Below are 17,338 nucleotides of genomic sequence, written 5' to 3'. Positions count from 1 at the left end.
AATGGCCTAAAAGCATCAACCATGACGATACAAAATAACTCTCGCAGGAAGTTTCTGATATGTACAAACTTTGCACATTGTATTATTTCATCCAGTCATGCATCAGGTTGGAATATTTACTATATCGGTTCCAACCTGTGGGTACCTCTAACACAAAGTTTAGAAATAAGTGCAGTGTGAGAACTCGTCTTGGATCTATTTGAAATTTTTTGGAGAAGGTTGTTTACACGGTTTCTATTACATCGATACGATTTTTCCGGAGTAAGGCCATACTTTCTGAAATAGCCCAAAGCTTCAAAAAACCGTGCCGGCACTTACGAAAATGTTTAATATGCAAGATAACTCTCAAACTTTTTCTCTAAAAATTCTCTATTCTAAATGCTTTGGGTTCTTTCTTAATAAAAATTTTAGAACAACATATAACATGTCGCAATAATATAATATAAATTCCGTGCTAAACTAATGCCCAGGGTAAGTGGTGTAGGGTATCAGATGGTCGGCCCCGTCCAACTATAGCCCTCTCTTACTTGTTTAATGTCTATTTTTACCGCACTTGTATATTTCTGTTAGAAAAGCCGTGTGATACTTTAATTCTTCCGGTGTTTTCATTTCCAGCATTGCTGTCCCATGACGCGTAACTTTATTAACAAATTGGTTCTAAATTAAAGGATGAAAGTTAATTTTAAAATGTCACATTAAAGATTGCATGATATAAATATATTAAAACAAACCGTTTTGTCCCTACATTGTGTGTATAGTTACCACTTATTAATTATATTGCATATGGAATTATATATTACATACCTGGTCGGTGACAAATTATAGTGACACGATTTCCCAAAAGACATAAATATTTAATGTGACTCCAACAAAGCAAAACAAAACAAAAGAAGTGTCAGAAAGTGCTATTATAAAATATTTTGTGAAACAATATACTGCTGGCGATGATGGTTGTTTTAAAAAACGCTTCAACAGTTATTGGATTACTGCAAACGTGGATACTACAGCAACAGCTAAGTTTGACGTTGGTAGATATTTTAAAAGCAACATGGAAGGAACGTTATTATCACACAATCATCTATATTTGCCATGAAGATGAACTGGCTGTGGAAGCCTATGATGTGGATCAAGTAGCGGCAATGTTTTTCAAAAGCCCCATGATACAACTAAGAGGTAATGCATCATTTTACCTGTGGCCGAAATTTAATCGTGAATTTTTGGCTGTGGTCCCAATGGGTGGTAATGAAAAGAAGGATAAATTGCTGCTAGAGATCCTGTGGAGAAGTCTGAGGAAACTGCACAAAACTAGACTCTTATTGTTATTTAGAGCTAACGAAATTGTTGGATATTTGGAAGAAATAGTAAAATTTTGCTGTGAAAACAAGGCCTTGAATATTGTGGTAATAAGAGACGATGTTGCAGTGTTAAAACAATATTCTACTCCACGAATATTTCCCACATTCGAACTGATAACACATAAGCTCAATATATCTGCTTCTTCTGAATTTTATCCAAATCAAGTAAAAAATTTGCACAAACACCCCTTACGTTTGAGCCTAAAGAGGCATAGTACCAAGTCGTATATTTTGAAGGAAGTAAATGGCACATATTTGCTGGGTGGTCATGTGGGTCACTTCTTCGATGAATTTGCCAAACATCACAATGCTTCAATAACATTTCCGACAGGTCGCCTCAGTGCCCTGTCATATGATGGATTTTTGGAAAACAATACTCTGGACATTTCGCAACAGCTATCGGTTAATAACTATAAAAGCGATATAGTCTTTAGTGACAGCTATACATTCTTGGATTGGTGTATTATGGTACCGACGGCGAGCTCAATACCGGCTTATATGTTCTATGCCATGATCTTTGATGTGGGTACCATATTGTTTATTTATGCTACGATTGTCCTGCTAACATTGGCCATAAACTTGACATATTGGTTGGAAGGTAAAGCCACTAAACTTTGGTACAGCTTCTTTGACATCCACATTTTCAATGGTATGCTGGGACAACCTTATCAAATGGAAACACATTATTCCGGAATTCGCAGTATTCTCTGCATGCTAATCTGTCTCGGAGGTCTAATGATAAACACAACCTATGTCACTTACCTCCAAACATTCAATGCCAGTCCGCCGCATGAAAAGCCAATCAACACTTTAAACGATGTCTTGGCCAATCATAAGAAAATTCTTATGTACGAAGATGAATATAAAGTTATGCATAAAGTGTTCATTGAGAATAATATATATCAAAAGGTTATACAAGTTATACCAACCTTTTTGGAATTTTATACCCTTCGCGATAGCTATGACACACGTTATTTATATCCAGTACCTGCCGTTCAGTGGTCCCAGTATGATGAACAACAGAATTTTTTTACCAAACGGAAATTTCGTTTATCCGATATATGCTTTTCCCGAATGTTACCACATATGATACCAATGCAGGCTAATTCAATATTTGAAGATTCCATCAATGAAATGATTGGTTTAACCAATCAGGCTGGTCTCACCAATCATTGGAAAAAATTGGCTTTTCTTGAAGGTATACAAAGAAAACGCCTGAATTTATCGGACACCAGTAGTAAGGATACATTTTATCCGATGCGTTTAGAAGACACCAAGTGGTTAATGTATCTATTCGCTGCTCTTATGGGCGCTGCCTTGATATGTTTAATCGTGGAAGTTCTTTGGTACAATCTTAACAGTAAACCCTTGCTAATTATTAAATCTGCAAATCTTAAATTTTAAATATTTAATTTTTATTAGGTGAAATTCTTAAAATAATTCATGATATAATAAAAAATTATAATTAAAGTTATTGGAGATTATTGAGGAAGAATTGGAAATAACATTAAAACAGTTAAAATTATTGTTTGAAGGACAAGATGTTTTTTAACAAGTAACAATTAAGAACGGCGTTAAGCTGGGTACACATTGTCAGTTTTGAACGACAGCTTTGCTCAAATACTCGGATTCTTGCTAGAGTGAGCGTTCATTTTTGTCCTTCATAATGCAACCACAAAATATATTGATGGCTGACAAAAATTAGCGGCCACACTGGCAAGCAACCGAATATTGGAGCAAAACTGGCAGTCAAAACTGATCGTGTGTACCACACTTAAGTTCGGTCGGCCGAACCTTTTATACCCTCCCCCAGGGTTTCGGAGTAAAAGTCGGAGTCTAGCAATTTTTGCTGGAGTCGGAGCCGGAGTCCTGAAAAAATCTCGACTCCGACTCCGGGCAACAATTTCTTCTACATTTATCAAAAATTTGTTAAATCAAAAATTCTTTGAATCAGTTAAAGGAAAATTATTTATTATTTTTAAAGTGAGCCCGCTTAATCACATATGTGTTGTTTTCAAATTTAAAAAACAACAAGTTTTTTTTAAATTTGAAAACAACAAATATGTGATTAAGCGGGCTTACTTTAAAAATAAAAAGTAAAAAAAAAACAAGTAAAAAGTCGTTAAGTTCGGCCGGGCCGAACTTTTTATAACCTCCACTATAAAATACTCGTAATTAAAATGGAATAATTAGGGTCCTTTCACAATTTTAGGTGGAACAACTTTTCGACAATGGATAGACTCCTACTGCCTCCCACTATTGCTTAAATTACACTGTGAACACAAATGTTGGGGCAGAGATAATTCATTTTGGAGATGAAAGCCCTTGGTGTGTGTATATTAAAAACCCGGAAGGACAGATGCGCCGTTAGTCGAACTTCCGCGTAATGGCGTGATGAAGTTTTTGCAAGAGACCCTGTTAGCCATCATGAATTAGCATTATATCTTTGTTTGTTGTTTTTATAGAGCACTTAAGCAACAGTGAACAAAGATATAACGCTATAAACTGATGGCCCACAGGGTCTTTAACAAAAATTTCATGACGCCATAACGCGGAAGTTCGACTCACGGCGGATCTGTCCTTCGCGGTTCATAATATACTCACCAAGGCCTTTCTTACCCAAGAGAAATTTTCCGTGCCCCAGACTTTCACCTCCATTTTGTTGTACAGTGTTATCTAATCTAATCTAAAACAAGTAAAAAGTCGTTAAGTTCGGCCGGGCCGAACTTTTTATACCCTCCACCATAAAATAGTCTTAATTAAAATGGAATAATTAGGGTCCTTTCACAATTTTAGGTGGAACAATTTTTCGACAATGGATAGAGTCCTACTGCCTCCCACTATTGCTTAAATTACATTGTGAACACAAATGTTGGGACAGAGATAATGGAGATGAAAGCACTTGGTGTGTGTATATTAAAAACCCCGAAGGACAGGTGCGCCGTGAGTCGAACTTCCGCGTTATGGCGTGATGAAGTTTTTGCAAGAGACCCTGTAAGCCATCATGAATTAGCAATATATCTCTCACGGCGGATCTGTCCTTCGGGGTTCATAATATACTCACCAAGACCTTTCTTCCCCAAGAGGAATTTTCCGTGCCCCAGACTTCACCTCCATTTTGTTGCACAGTGTTATCTAATCTAAAAGAATGTGTTCAGCTAGGTGAAAGGTACCACCTACGGGGCTATATCAAAGAGTCAACCTATCTTTAAAATTTTTGTCGGAAAAGTTTTATAGCTGCAGGGAACTTCAAGAGTCAAATTAAGGGTAGTTTCATCAAAACAATGTAGACCCTCAAAAATGGACGCATGTTGACGAATTTTAATAAAGAAATTTCGTGACCACTGAAAATTCCCCGAAAATCGGGAGGTACAGTTATATGGGGGGATTTACTAAAACATGGACCTATATTGACGATTATTTTTGAATAGACAAAATTGTAGATACAATTCTCAAAATAAAGATCATTACAGTTAGTTCGGTTAAAAATTGTAACTAAAATGCTCAAAATACCGAAAATCGGGAGGTACGGTTATAAGGGGGCCATACCAAAACATGGACCTATGTACACGAAGTTTGGTGGAGATGTTTCATGACCACTGAAAACCTCAAATGTCAAATTGCAGATAGTTCGGTTACAAATTGTGGCTAATATTCTCAAAATACCGAAAATCCGGAGGTACCGTTATATGGGGGCTATACCAAAACATGGACCTATGTTGACGATGTTTGGTGGAGATATTTCATGATCACTGAGAACCTCAAATGGCAAATTACAGCTAGTTCGGTTAAAAATTGTAGCTAAAATTCTCAAAATACAGAAAATCGGGAGGTACCAATATATGGGGGCTATATCAAAACATGGACCTATGTTGACGATGTTTCGTGGAGATATTTCATGACCACTGAGAACCTCAAATGTCAAATTGCAGATAGTTCGGTTAAAAATTGTGGCTAAAATTCTCAAAATACCGAAAATCGGGAGGTACCGTTATATGGGGACTATACCAAAAGATGGACCTATGCCATATCCTTTGGGATATAAGTTTGTTGATCACTAGGAACCCTAAGTGCCAAATTATAGCTAATTCGGTCTGCAAATGTGGCGAAGAACGTCAAAATACCTCAAATCCGGAGGTACCGTTATTATCAATTATTGCGGACGCTAGAGTGATTACAACAGACGGACAGACGGACATGGCTACATTGTCTTAGAATTTTATCCTGATCAAGAATATATATACTTTATAGGGTCGCAAATGATTAGTTCGATGTGTCACAAACGGAATGACAAACTTAATATACCCTCCATACTATGGTGGAGGGTATAAAAATGTGTTCAGCTAGGTGAAAGGTACCACCTACGGGGCTATATCAAAGATTCAACCTATCTTTAAATTTTTTGGCGGAAAAGTTTTATAGCTGCAGGGAACTTCAAGAGTCAAATTGAGGGTAGTTTCATCAAAACAATGTAGACCCTCAAAAATGGACCCATGTTGACGAATTTTAGTTAAGAAATTTCGTGAACACTGAAAATTCCCGAAAATCGGGAGGTACAGTTATATGGGGGGATATACCAAAACAAGGACCTATGTATATTGACGATTATTTTTGAATAGACAAAATTTTAGCTAAAATTCTCAAAATACCCATCGTTACAGCTAGTTCGGTTAAAAATTGCAGCTAAAATTCTTAAAAATACCGAAAATCGGGAGATACCGTTATAGGGGGGCTATACCAAAACATGGACCTATGTTGACGATGTTTCGTTGGAGATGTTTTATGAGCACTGAGAACTTCAAATGTCAAATTACAGCTATTTCGGTTAAAAACTGTAGCTAAAATTGTCAAAATACCGAAAATCGGGAGATACCGTTATATGGGGGCTATACCAAAACATGGACCTATGTTTACGATGTTTGGTGGAGATGTTTCATGACCACTGAGAACCTCAAATGGCAAATTACAGCTAGTTCGGTTAAAAATTGTGGCTAAAATTCTCAAAATACCGAAAATCTGGAGGTACCGTTATATGGGGACTATACCAAAACATGGACCTATGCCCATATCCTTTGGGATATAAGTTTGTTGATCACTAGGAACACTAAGTGCCAAATTATAGCTAATTCGGTCTGCAAATGTGGCGCATAACGCCAAATACCTCAGAACCGCAGGTACCGTTATATGGGGGCTATACCAGAGAGTAGGCCGATATAGCCCATCTTCGATCTTGACCTGCCTATGGAAAAAAGACCCTTGGGTGCAAAATTTCAGCACTCTATCTCAATTATTGCGGACGCTAGAGTGATTACAACAGACGGACAGACCGACGGACGGACATGGCTAGATCGTCTTAGAATTTTATCCTGATCAAGAATATATATACTTTATAGGGTCGCCAATGATTAGTTCGATGTGTTACAAACGGAATGACAAACTTAATATACCCTCCATACTATGGTGGAGGGTATAAAAAAGGAACATTATTTAAATACAACCCTTTTAATCTATATGTTGATCAGAAAATTCATATCAGAAACATTTTTACAGTGTTTTATTTAACTTGCCTTGGTGTGTGTTTAGTTCAAATCTGGTAACTCATTTTTAACACGGTTGCAGTAGACCAATCTTAGTAAAACTTTGCACAATTTTCAGATTTGGATGACAATACACGAATATGAAATCAAAACCAATATTGGTCCATTTTTACACTGTTTTACAGTGTTTTATCTAATTTGCTTTTCAAATCTGGTAACTAATTTTTCACACAGTTGCAGTTGACCAATCGAACTTAAAATTTGCACACATTTCAGATTTGGATGACAATACATGAATATGAAATCAAAACCAATATTGGTCCATTCTTACAGTGTTTTTACGGCGTCTAACTTAACCCCCTTTTCAACTCTGGTAACTGATTTTTAACGCGGTTGCAGTTGACCAATCGAAATAAAACTTTGCACACTTTTCAGATTTTGATGACAATACGTGAATATGAAACCAAAATCAATATGGGTCCGTTTTTTCCTATAGCCCCCATATAACGGTATCACCCGATTTCCGGTATTTTGCTTTTCAAATCTGGTAACTCATTTTTCACGCAGTTTCAGTTGACCAATCGGACTAAAACTTTGTAAACTTTTCAGATTTGGATGACAATACATGAATATAAAATCAAAACCAATATTGGTCCATTTTTACAGTGTTGTACAGTGTTCAATTTTACATCCTTTTCAAATCTGGTAATTCATTTTCAACACAGGTGTAACTGACCAGCGAACTAAAACTTTGCACACTTTTCAGATATGGATGACAATACATGAATATGAAATCAAAACCAATATTGGTCCATTTTTACACTGTTTTACAATTTTTTATCTAATTTGCTTTTCAAATCTGGTAACTCATTTTCAACACAGATGGTATTGACCAAGCGAACTAAAACTTTGCAAGCTTTTCAGATTTGGATGAAAATACATGAATATGAAACCAAAACCAATATGGGTCCATTTTTTCCTGTAGCTCCCATCCAGCGGTACCACTCGATTTAAAGTATTTTATCGTCATTTTAAGCCCGTATTGGCTGTTTTTTGACAACTAGGGTTTCCAATGGTACAGAAACGTGCCCATTAACAATGATTTGAATTGCATTTCAAATCTGGTAACTCATTTTCCACACAGTTGGAGTTGACCAATCGAACTCAAACTTTGCACACTTTTCAGATTTGGATGACAATACATGAATATGGGCCCAATTTTTCCTACAGCCTCCATATAGCAGCACCACCCGATTTCAGGTACTTTGAGGATTTTATCTTAAGTTTTGCCCGAATTAGCTGTCATTTGGCATTTCCAAAGATACAGACATTTACCAACCAAAAATTGTGAACAGAGGTCCAGGTTTTGGTATAGCCCCCTTATAGCGGTACGGCCTAATTTTAAGAGTTTTAAGGATTTTATCTTAATTTTTAGGTGAATTGGCTGTAACGTGGCATTTGGAGTCCACAATAGTACAGAAACTTCCCCAACAAAAATTATGAACATAAGTCCAGGTTTTGGTATAGCCTTTATATAACGGAACTACACGAAAAAATGTATTTACTCAAAAGTTAAAGTGTATTTACTAAATAGTTAAAAATAAAATATAATTTAAAAAAAATTAAGATTCAGTGTTTTATTTAGAAATGCACTTAAAACTAGAAAATAATTTATCGCTTAGCCTCAATAAATATATTCTTTCTCATGATGGAATCTCTCAAATAAAACGCTTGCATTTAAATTATAAATGGTGTCAAAATTAAACGGCAAGCATTTTATTTGAGAGATTCCATCATGAGAAAGAATATATCTATTGAGGCTAAGCGACAAATTATTTTCTAGTTTTAAGTGCATTTCTAAATAAAACACTGAATCTTAATTTTTTTAAATTATATTTTAGTTGGTCAATTGATTGTTTATAATACACTTTGGAATGATTTTCATATTCATATTCCATATATTCTTTAGGGAAGATATTCTAGAAGATTCACTGGTCATCTCATATAAGGCTTCTGGTGTTCTCCTCTTGTTTTCTATTAGAAGTCAATAATGTCTTCTTTGAAAGGACCTGTTAGACTTCAAAGAAAGGAGTTGTAGTACTTTAATAGAAATCGTACTAAAGACCAGCTGGACTTTTATAGGAGTGAATTTGTATGAGAAAAGTTAGAGACTTCTTAAGGATGATGTTCGGCCATTTTTATACTCTCAGCATTTATGCTAACAATGGATTTGCAGTTTTCAAACAAAATAGTGAAAACCTAAAAAGCCCTTAAAAATGTCAACTTGAATCCCGATTTATTTAAAAAGCGCTCCGGCGATTTTTTTTTTTGTTTTTTGATTTTTCTCAGCTATGAACATTGTAGTTTCAGAATCCGCAAAAACTTCCCAGTTGCATGCACCTTCCATTTAAATTTGATTCAAGAGCACCGTGTCAATTTTACTTGTTTGGGTAGCAACACATTTTTATACCGTACTCCATAATGTGGGAAGGGTATTATACGTTTGTTTTGTTAAAAATTCATGTATGTATTCATGTTCATATCTCGACGAGATAAAGCGATATAGCGATGTGTGTCCGTCCGTTAATCCGTCCGTGTGTCCGCCTGTCCATTATAAATTGTAATCAAACTTCAGGCCACAATTATGGACCGATCGTCCGAAATTTGGTGTGGAGGTCGGTTTCACGTCAGAATAGGTCGCTATATTTATTAGTGATGATCTTGAAATATTTAGGGGGTGAAATGGACCAAAAACTAAATTTTTATCCGAGTTTGTATCTGCTCTGTAGGTCGCAATCACAGTCCGATTACCAAAATTTTAAATAAGGTGTGAGCATATGATGGAAAAGAAGCAGATAGTTTTTAGCTGTTGAAATCGTCCGAAACTGTTGTGTGAAAATTGGAAAACATTTCAACATACATCTTATATCTTTATCCCTGGTGGACACATTCCGCCCACGTGAGTTATTTTTGTAAGGCGATCTCTCGACCTTTATATAGATGCAAATTACTCGTATGTTAATGTACGTGCTCAGATAACAGAAATTCCAATATTTTAATTGTGTGTATAGTAACTATAACCACGCTAGAGTTCGCAGTTATAGTTTAGTACTGACAAATTTTTGCACGAGGTAAGAATTTTGGTCAAAGAAGATGCCAACAATTGTGGATAATGATCGGATAGTTCTTAGCAGGTTAACTTTTATGGGAAAAATATACAAATTCAATTTTTGGCCTATATTTTATTTCTAGGATACCTATTTCGGCAATCTACGAAAACAAACCTGAATATAGTAGACTTCTGTCGTTCATGAACGAACCGGTTCAAAGGAACGACTCCGTGAAAAGAATGAACGGATCCGTATCCAGCACATTCTTTTATATCGTTCATTTAGATCCCTGATGGCCAAGACATTGCTGCTTACAAAATTAGCAGCAGAACTATCACCTTTAGTTTTACAAAAATTTAAGATTTAATTTATTGAGCCTTTCATGTGAAAACGTTATAATTAAATAGAGTTGTTATGATATTATGTAAAAGTTAAGATTACAATTAGTTTTACAAACACACTCACGCAATCAACACACAAATTTGCACACACAAAACAATCAATGATTCAGTTGGCTACAATCGTTCAGTAAATCAATGGTTCATCTCGTTCTTTAGCTCCTCTGTTTCTTTTTGCTTCTTTCGTTCATATTCAAAACAGTAACCACCACCATTTTTTGCACACAGACAAACTCACACAAGCTGCGTCAGCGCTTGCATCACAAATTTGCACACACACAAAGTGGCTCATATCATTTCGTTTGAACGAAAAAGAGCCAACGAACGAAGTAAACGACCCGGATCTTTTTGGTGAACGGAATGAAAAAGATCGATCCGTTGAATGAACGAGATTGCCCAACACTATAATATAGTGGTTAGATAACTAGACTACTGCCTAACATATAAGTGGTTTTTTATTGTTGTGTTTTTCTTGCATATAACTACATTGTAATGTAATAGTAACTCAAAATATTCGTCTTTTTTCATTGATAGATTCGATAAAAATCACCGAAAACTTTCTAAAATTCGTTTAATGTTTGTTTATAACCTCAACATTTAGGCCAACGAGATTTTCGAAATAATTTCATTTCAGACAATTTGGTGTCAATTTACACATATCCGTCCGTCTGCCTGGCTGGCTGGCTGGTGGTTCGATAACTCTCGAATAATCAAACTATTTGGTTCAAATTTTAGGTCTCCTAAATTTTGTCCAAACTGAATTTAAGTTCGAAGATGAACCATATCGGTCTACCCCTTCGGTTAAGTACCCCCACAAAAGTTCAAAATCTTTCGCTAAGATTATTCCCGCGTTAGTTCCAGAAGGGACTGACCGAATTGTTCCAAACTCGAGATGTGGAAATATTACTTTCATGCATATATCAGGTTCGAATATGGACTATATCGGCCCACTCGTTTGGGAAAAGTAAAGTTTAGCAGCTCTTCTCGAGGTATACGAAAAATAATACCTTACGTTTCCAGTAATGACGGCGTATATACAGTGGTGGCCAATACATTTGCAACAAAATGGCACGTTTTACAAAATTTTCTGTAAAATATTAATTGAAAGACAATTTAGGTATTTTTTTGCAGTTATTTATAGTTCAATACTTCAAGTATAGGAAAATAAAAAGTTTTGACACGATATCAAACAAGAATTATGAAAAAATTTGAAAATACATAAAACTTAACATTTAATGTTCAATACATATGCAACTGCGCCAAATCGCATGCAAAAATCTTCAATATTTGGTAAAATATCATTTTTAATATGATTCAAGTTATTTGTTTTTTTTTTTTTGTTATGGGAAGTTTAAAAGTGCGTAAAATTGTTTTTCAAAATAGTCAGGCTTAATCCCATAGTCGTTGTTTTAATATTTTGTTAAAACAACTTTAATTTATTAGTGGGAAAATTGGCGATGTTTACCAAGGGGTAAGGCAGGGAATACTATAGTTTCAGATCTCGCCACAGATCTTCATCAGTTCCCTTATTTCTTGTTTTTCAACAAGAAACTTTTTATACCCAAGTGTCAACTGCTAGCTCAAATAGATACGTGCGCAAAGAAACACCCTGATCGAGAATTTCTTTGGCACTACCTAAACCAGCGTCGCCCATAATATTTCCATCAATACTACAGCATATGTGTATGCATTGGTGAAAAAAACAACAACCACATGATATTCATCGTTTGTTTATTTACACGTACACTGTACGTGAGAGAGAGAAGCAAATGCAAAAACAACTCAGTGGGCGCCCTCACTATACTTCTTTGCAAAGACAGCGCGTCTCTGACCTAAACTCTAGCAACTTCACTTGCAAACAAAACCAAATTTTTCCCACTGCTATGCGTTCGTCGATATACATCAACTTATGTATGCATGACCGGAGGGCTAAAATATGTCGCAATTTCTTTGCAAAATAGTGTCCAGGTGTAGTGGAGTAGGGTATCACATGGTCGGCCCTGTCGGACTATAACCCTCTCTTACTTGTTTTAAACTAAATTTAAATACCTGCAATTGGGCGGTACCGTTATATGGGGAACCATAAATGCAAATGATATTCAATTCTTCCCGAAAATGTAGACACAACAACTTGAACTTGGTAACGTTATATGGGATTTGAACCATAAATGCCAAAGGACAGTAGACAATGTAGATAAAGAATAAAAATACCTGTAAACGGTAGGCACTGGTTTATGGGGGCTATACTAAAACATGAACCTATGTCCACAAATTTTAATAGAGATGTTTTTGGCAACTAAGAACCCTTATTATTACAACCGGAAAAGTTCTTTTGACTACTTTCAGCTCTAAATTCCAAATTATAGCAAATTCAGACAGATAATGTAGGTAAGATCCTCCAAATTACAGAAATCGGGTGGAACCGTTACATGGGTGCTGGCTAATTCGTCCAGAAAAGGTAGTTGAAAAAGTGAATATACGTAAACCCAGGTGCCACCGTTACATGGGACAGAACGAATACGGGCTACACAAACTTTTCCCCAAAAAGTAATGTACTGGGCGTATGAACATGCCGGCAAAAATATCAACATTTTCGGATATTTATCTTAAAGATTGTGGCCGTTCCTAATAAATGCTTTAAGTTTTAAGCTTATTATTGTGTTGGATTAAACATATTCTGTCTATCCATTGACAGAAATTGAAAAAAGGAGGAACTGCGTTAAGTTCGTCCGGGCCGAACTTGTTATACCCTCCACCACGAGTTTTATTGAAATAAAATGGAACAATTAGTTTCCTTTCGTTTATCAAGGAGACTAAATACCAAATTTCAGCAATTTCGGTAAAACAATGTTGCTAACCATCAAAATACCGTTCTATTGGGTCACAAGGTACCGTTCTATTGGGCCACAACAAAACGTCAATATATACATGCAAATTTCTGGAATGTTTTTAGACTCAAAGAAGACTAAAAACCAAACTTCCGATATCTCGGTAAGGTAACAATCACCAAAATACCGAAAAGCGAGAGGTACGCTTCAATGGGGGATACAGGCAGACGTGGACTTATACAAATAATTCTCTTCTGGAATATTTTATAACTCCATGGAAGAAATTTCACTCATTTCGGTGGGATATTGGTGTCATAACCTTCAGAATTACGAAAATCGAGAAGTACCGCTCTATAGGGTCTAAATGAAGACATGAACCTATACCTACAAATTTCAGGTGAAAAGTTTTATATCCCAAAAGAGGACTAAATACCATGTTTCAGACATTTCGGAGGAACCTTCAAAATACCGAAAATTGGGAGGTACCGTTCTATGGGAGATATATGAAGTCGTGGACCTATACCGACAAATTTCTAAAGGAAAGTTTTTTAACCCCCAACGAAGACAAAATACCAAATTTCAGCCAATTCGGAGGAATATTGAAGCCACAACCTTCAAAATACCGAAAATCGGGAGATACTGTTATCTAGGGGCTATTTGAAGGTGTGGCCCTACGCAGACAAATCTCATATGGAAAGTTTAATACCCCCAACAAAGACTAAATACCAAATGTTAGCCAATTCTGAGGAATATTGAGGCCACAAACTTCAAAACATCGAAAATCAGGAGGTACGTTCTATGAAGGCTATATGATAGCGTGGATCTGTACCGACAATTTTCATATGGAACGTTTAATACCCCAACTGAAGCCCAAATACCAAAATTTCTGAAGGAACGTTTTTAAACCCCCAACGAAGACAAAAAAATTTCAGCCATTTCGGTGGATTATTGAAGCCAACATTGTCAAAATACCGAAAATCGGCAGGTACTGTTCTATAGGGGCTATTTGAAGGCGTAGACCTATACAGACAAATTTCATATGGAAAGTTTTATACCCCCTACAAAGACTAAATACCAAATTTCAGCCATTTCGGTGGAATATTGAGGCCACAACCTTCAAAATACCGGAAATAGGGAGGTTCCGTTCTATGAGGGCTATACTAAAGCGTGGACCTATAACGACAAGTTTCTGGAGGAAAGTTGCATACCCCCAAGAAAGAACAAATACCAAATTTTAGCCCTTTCTGAGGAAATACCGAAAATCGGGAGGTACCGTTCTATAGGGGCAATATGAAGGCGTGGACCTATACCGACAAATTTATGAGGGAAAGTTTAATACCCCCAACGAAGGCTAAGTACCAAATTTCAGCTATTTCGGTGTGATAATGAGGCTAAAACCTTCAAAATACCGAAATCGGTTGGTACCGTTCTATGGGTGCTATATCAAAACGTGGACCGATATAGCCCGTTTGCGATACCAAACATCGTAGGAGTGATAGAAACTGTACTAAATTACAAAACTCTTTCTTAAAAATTGCGGGCTGTATTTTTATTTCAACAGGATGGACGGACGAACGGACAGACGGACTTGGTTATATCGGCTTAGAATTTTACCCTGATCAAGAATATATATACTTCGATGTATTACAAACGGAATGACAAACCTAATTATACTCTCCATATCATGGTGGAGGGTATAAAAATCGGAGAGTGTTACAAATCCTGAGTTTTTCCAGTTTTGAATAGAATCGCTATATCTATGGTAGACTTATGGAGGTGTATATCTTTATTCAGTTTTTTGTAAAGCTTTAAGTTTTGTTTTGGTTCCAAATAATTATTTTTGTAAACATTGGATTTATGGGGACGTTTGGGACATTAGTTGTAATAACAAACCCCCCTTTTGCACCAACAATATAGCTCTGATAGAATTTATACTATGGAACAAAAAACAGAAATTTTTTCTTCTGATGAGTTAATATTATATATGCCACAACTTAACTGGGATTTCAATAGGTGATTTTTTTTTTAATTTTCAACAAACACACACACATGATCATGTAGAAAAATTTTATTAATGAATTACAATTTTAGGGTGAAGAAGAAAATCTATACCACAAAATCTCACCAATAAAACATAAATAAGCAATACTATTCAGAAACAAATATAAAAACATAAACCATTTAGTATCGTGTAATGTCATTGGTTTAACCATCATCTTATGACTGTTGTCTGTTAAATTAATACGTTTCCTCTGAATAGCTTCAAGGAAGGCCAATTTTTTCCAATGGTTCGTAAGTCCGGCCTGTTTGGTGATGCCAATCATTTCATTTACAGCCTCTTCAAAAATTGAATTAGGCTGCATTACTACCATTTGAAAATACATGTTCACGAAGCAGATATTGGTTATGCGAAATTTACGTTTGGCAAAAGCTTTCTGCTGTTCATCGTACAGTGACCATTGGACTTCCGGTACGGGATACAAATAATGTGGATCATAACTATCCCTCAGTGTGTAGAATTCCAAAAATGTAGGTACAACCTGGATAACTCTTACGAACAAATTATAATCGCTAACGCTCTCATTGTCCATGCTATTAAATTCAGCTTCGCACATTACAATCTTTCTTTCTCCCAACAAAATATCAGTCAAGGTGTTGATTGGTTTCTCCGTCGGTGGGCTGGCATTGAAACTTTGTAAATACGTGACATAGATGGTGTTTATCATAATACCCCCAAAACATGTCAACACATAGAGAATACTACGCCATCCTGAAAAATGTGGCTCCATTTGATAGCACTGACCCAGTATGCCATTGAAGGTGTAGATGTTAAAGATAATATTCCAAGGGTTAGTGGGTTTTCCTTCTAACCAAAATGTTAAATCTATGGCAAATGTCAAGAATAACACGGTCACAAAGATGATTGACAATATACGAATATCAAAGATGCTGGCATAAAACTTATAAGTTGGTATTGGACTTTCGGTTGGCACCATTATGCACCAATCTAAAAATTCATAGCAGTCACTGTACACCCGATCATTTTTATAATCATTTAGTACCAGCTGTTGGGATATATCCAGTGTGTCGTTATCCAAAAACGCATCAAACCAGAAGGCGTCATGACTGCCGGTGGGAAATGTTAGTGTCGCATTATGAAACTTGACAAATTCATCAAAAAAGTGGCCAATATGACCACCAAGAAAGTAGGTTCCATTCACTTCCTTTAAAATATACGATTTGTTGCTGCCTTCCCTAAGACTTAAGCGCAAGGGAGATTTTCGCATATTTTTCACGTGATTTGAATACAATATCATGTGGGAGGACTCATTCATTTTGTGAATTCTCAATTCAAATGTGGGAAATATCCTAGGTGCATAGTAATAAGTGTATTTGGTTACATTATCACGGATTGCCACTACATTTATTGCCTTATGGTCACAACAAAATTTTAAAATATTTTCCAAATATTTCTGTCCCTCTTCGGCTCTAAACAGAATTAGCAGCCGTGTTTTGTGTAGTTTTCTTAGACTTTTCCACAGAGTTTCCAGCAATAATTTATCGATTCTTTCATCTCCAACCATTGGGACCAAAGCTATTATTTCTCGATTAAAATTCTGCCACATATAAAAGGAGGTATGTTTACCCTTAAGTTGTATCATTGGGATCTCCAAGAGTTTCGCCACTTGATCGATATCATAGCTCTCCACGGCCAGACAATCTTCATGATTTATGTAAATTATTGTGTTATAAGCACGCTGACACCACACGTCACTTAAAATATCCACTAATTTGGCATTATATTCTTGTGAATTTATCCACACTTGAAGCAATCCAAACAATGCTGAGACATTTGTTAAAATCACCATTTCTACAATTTGTTTATTGTTAGCGCCCGGATACCATCCGATATTATATTTAACTATGAATGAAATTTGATGAATTGCAATTTGTGGTAACAATTGTCACTATGAAATCAAATGTTTATTACTGTGAATGATACTATCCAGAGGATAAGCAGACATACAATGTATGTATGTTAAATCCAATAATTATAAGCAAAGGTAATATTAAATTTTAATTTGTGCTTATAACTTTAGTTTTATTGAA

General features: G+C 35.9%; 2 protein-coding genes across 2 annotated transcripts; one reads left to right on the top strand and one right to left on the bottom strand.

The window, feature by feature from the left end:
• Positions 1-901: 901 nt before the first annotated feature.
• On the top strand, positions 902-2,759 carry LOC141394591 (uncharacterized). The gene has a single exon (XM_073969274.1). The coding sequence runs from the start codon at positions 945-947 to the stop codon at positions 2,757-2,759; it is 1,815 nt and encodes a 604-aa protein (XP_073825375.1). The 5' UTR covers positions 902-944.
• Positions 2,760-15,315: 12,556 nt separating this feature from the next.
• Positions 15,316-16,563, bottom strand: LOC141394536 (uncharacterized). Its single transcript, XM_073969137.1, has one exon. It carries the CDS (start codon positions 16,561-16,563, stop codon positions 15,316-15,318), a length of 1,248 nt encoding a protein of 415 aa, XP_073825238.1.
• Between the last annotated feature and the right edge of the window lie 775 nt (positions 16,564-17,338).

The sequence above is a fragment of the Musca autumnalis genome, unplaced genomic scaffold (genome assembly GCF_047663935.1).
Source record: "Musca autumnalis isolate F117 unplaced genomic scaffold, ASM4766393v1 scaffold_1, whole genome shotgun sequence".
Lineage (NCBI taxonomy): Eukaryota > Metazoa > Arthropoda > Insecta > Diptera > Muscidae > Musca > Musca autumnalis.
The sequence above is the reverse complement of the archived record's forward strand: the minus strand, read 5'-3'. Positions and strand labels throughout refer to the sequence as shown.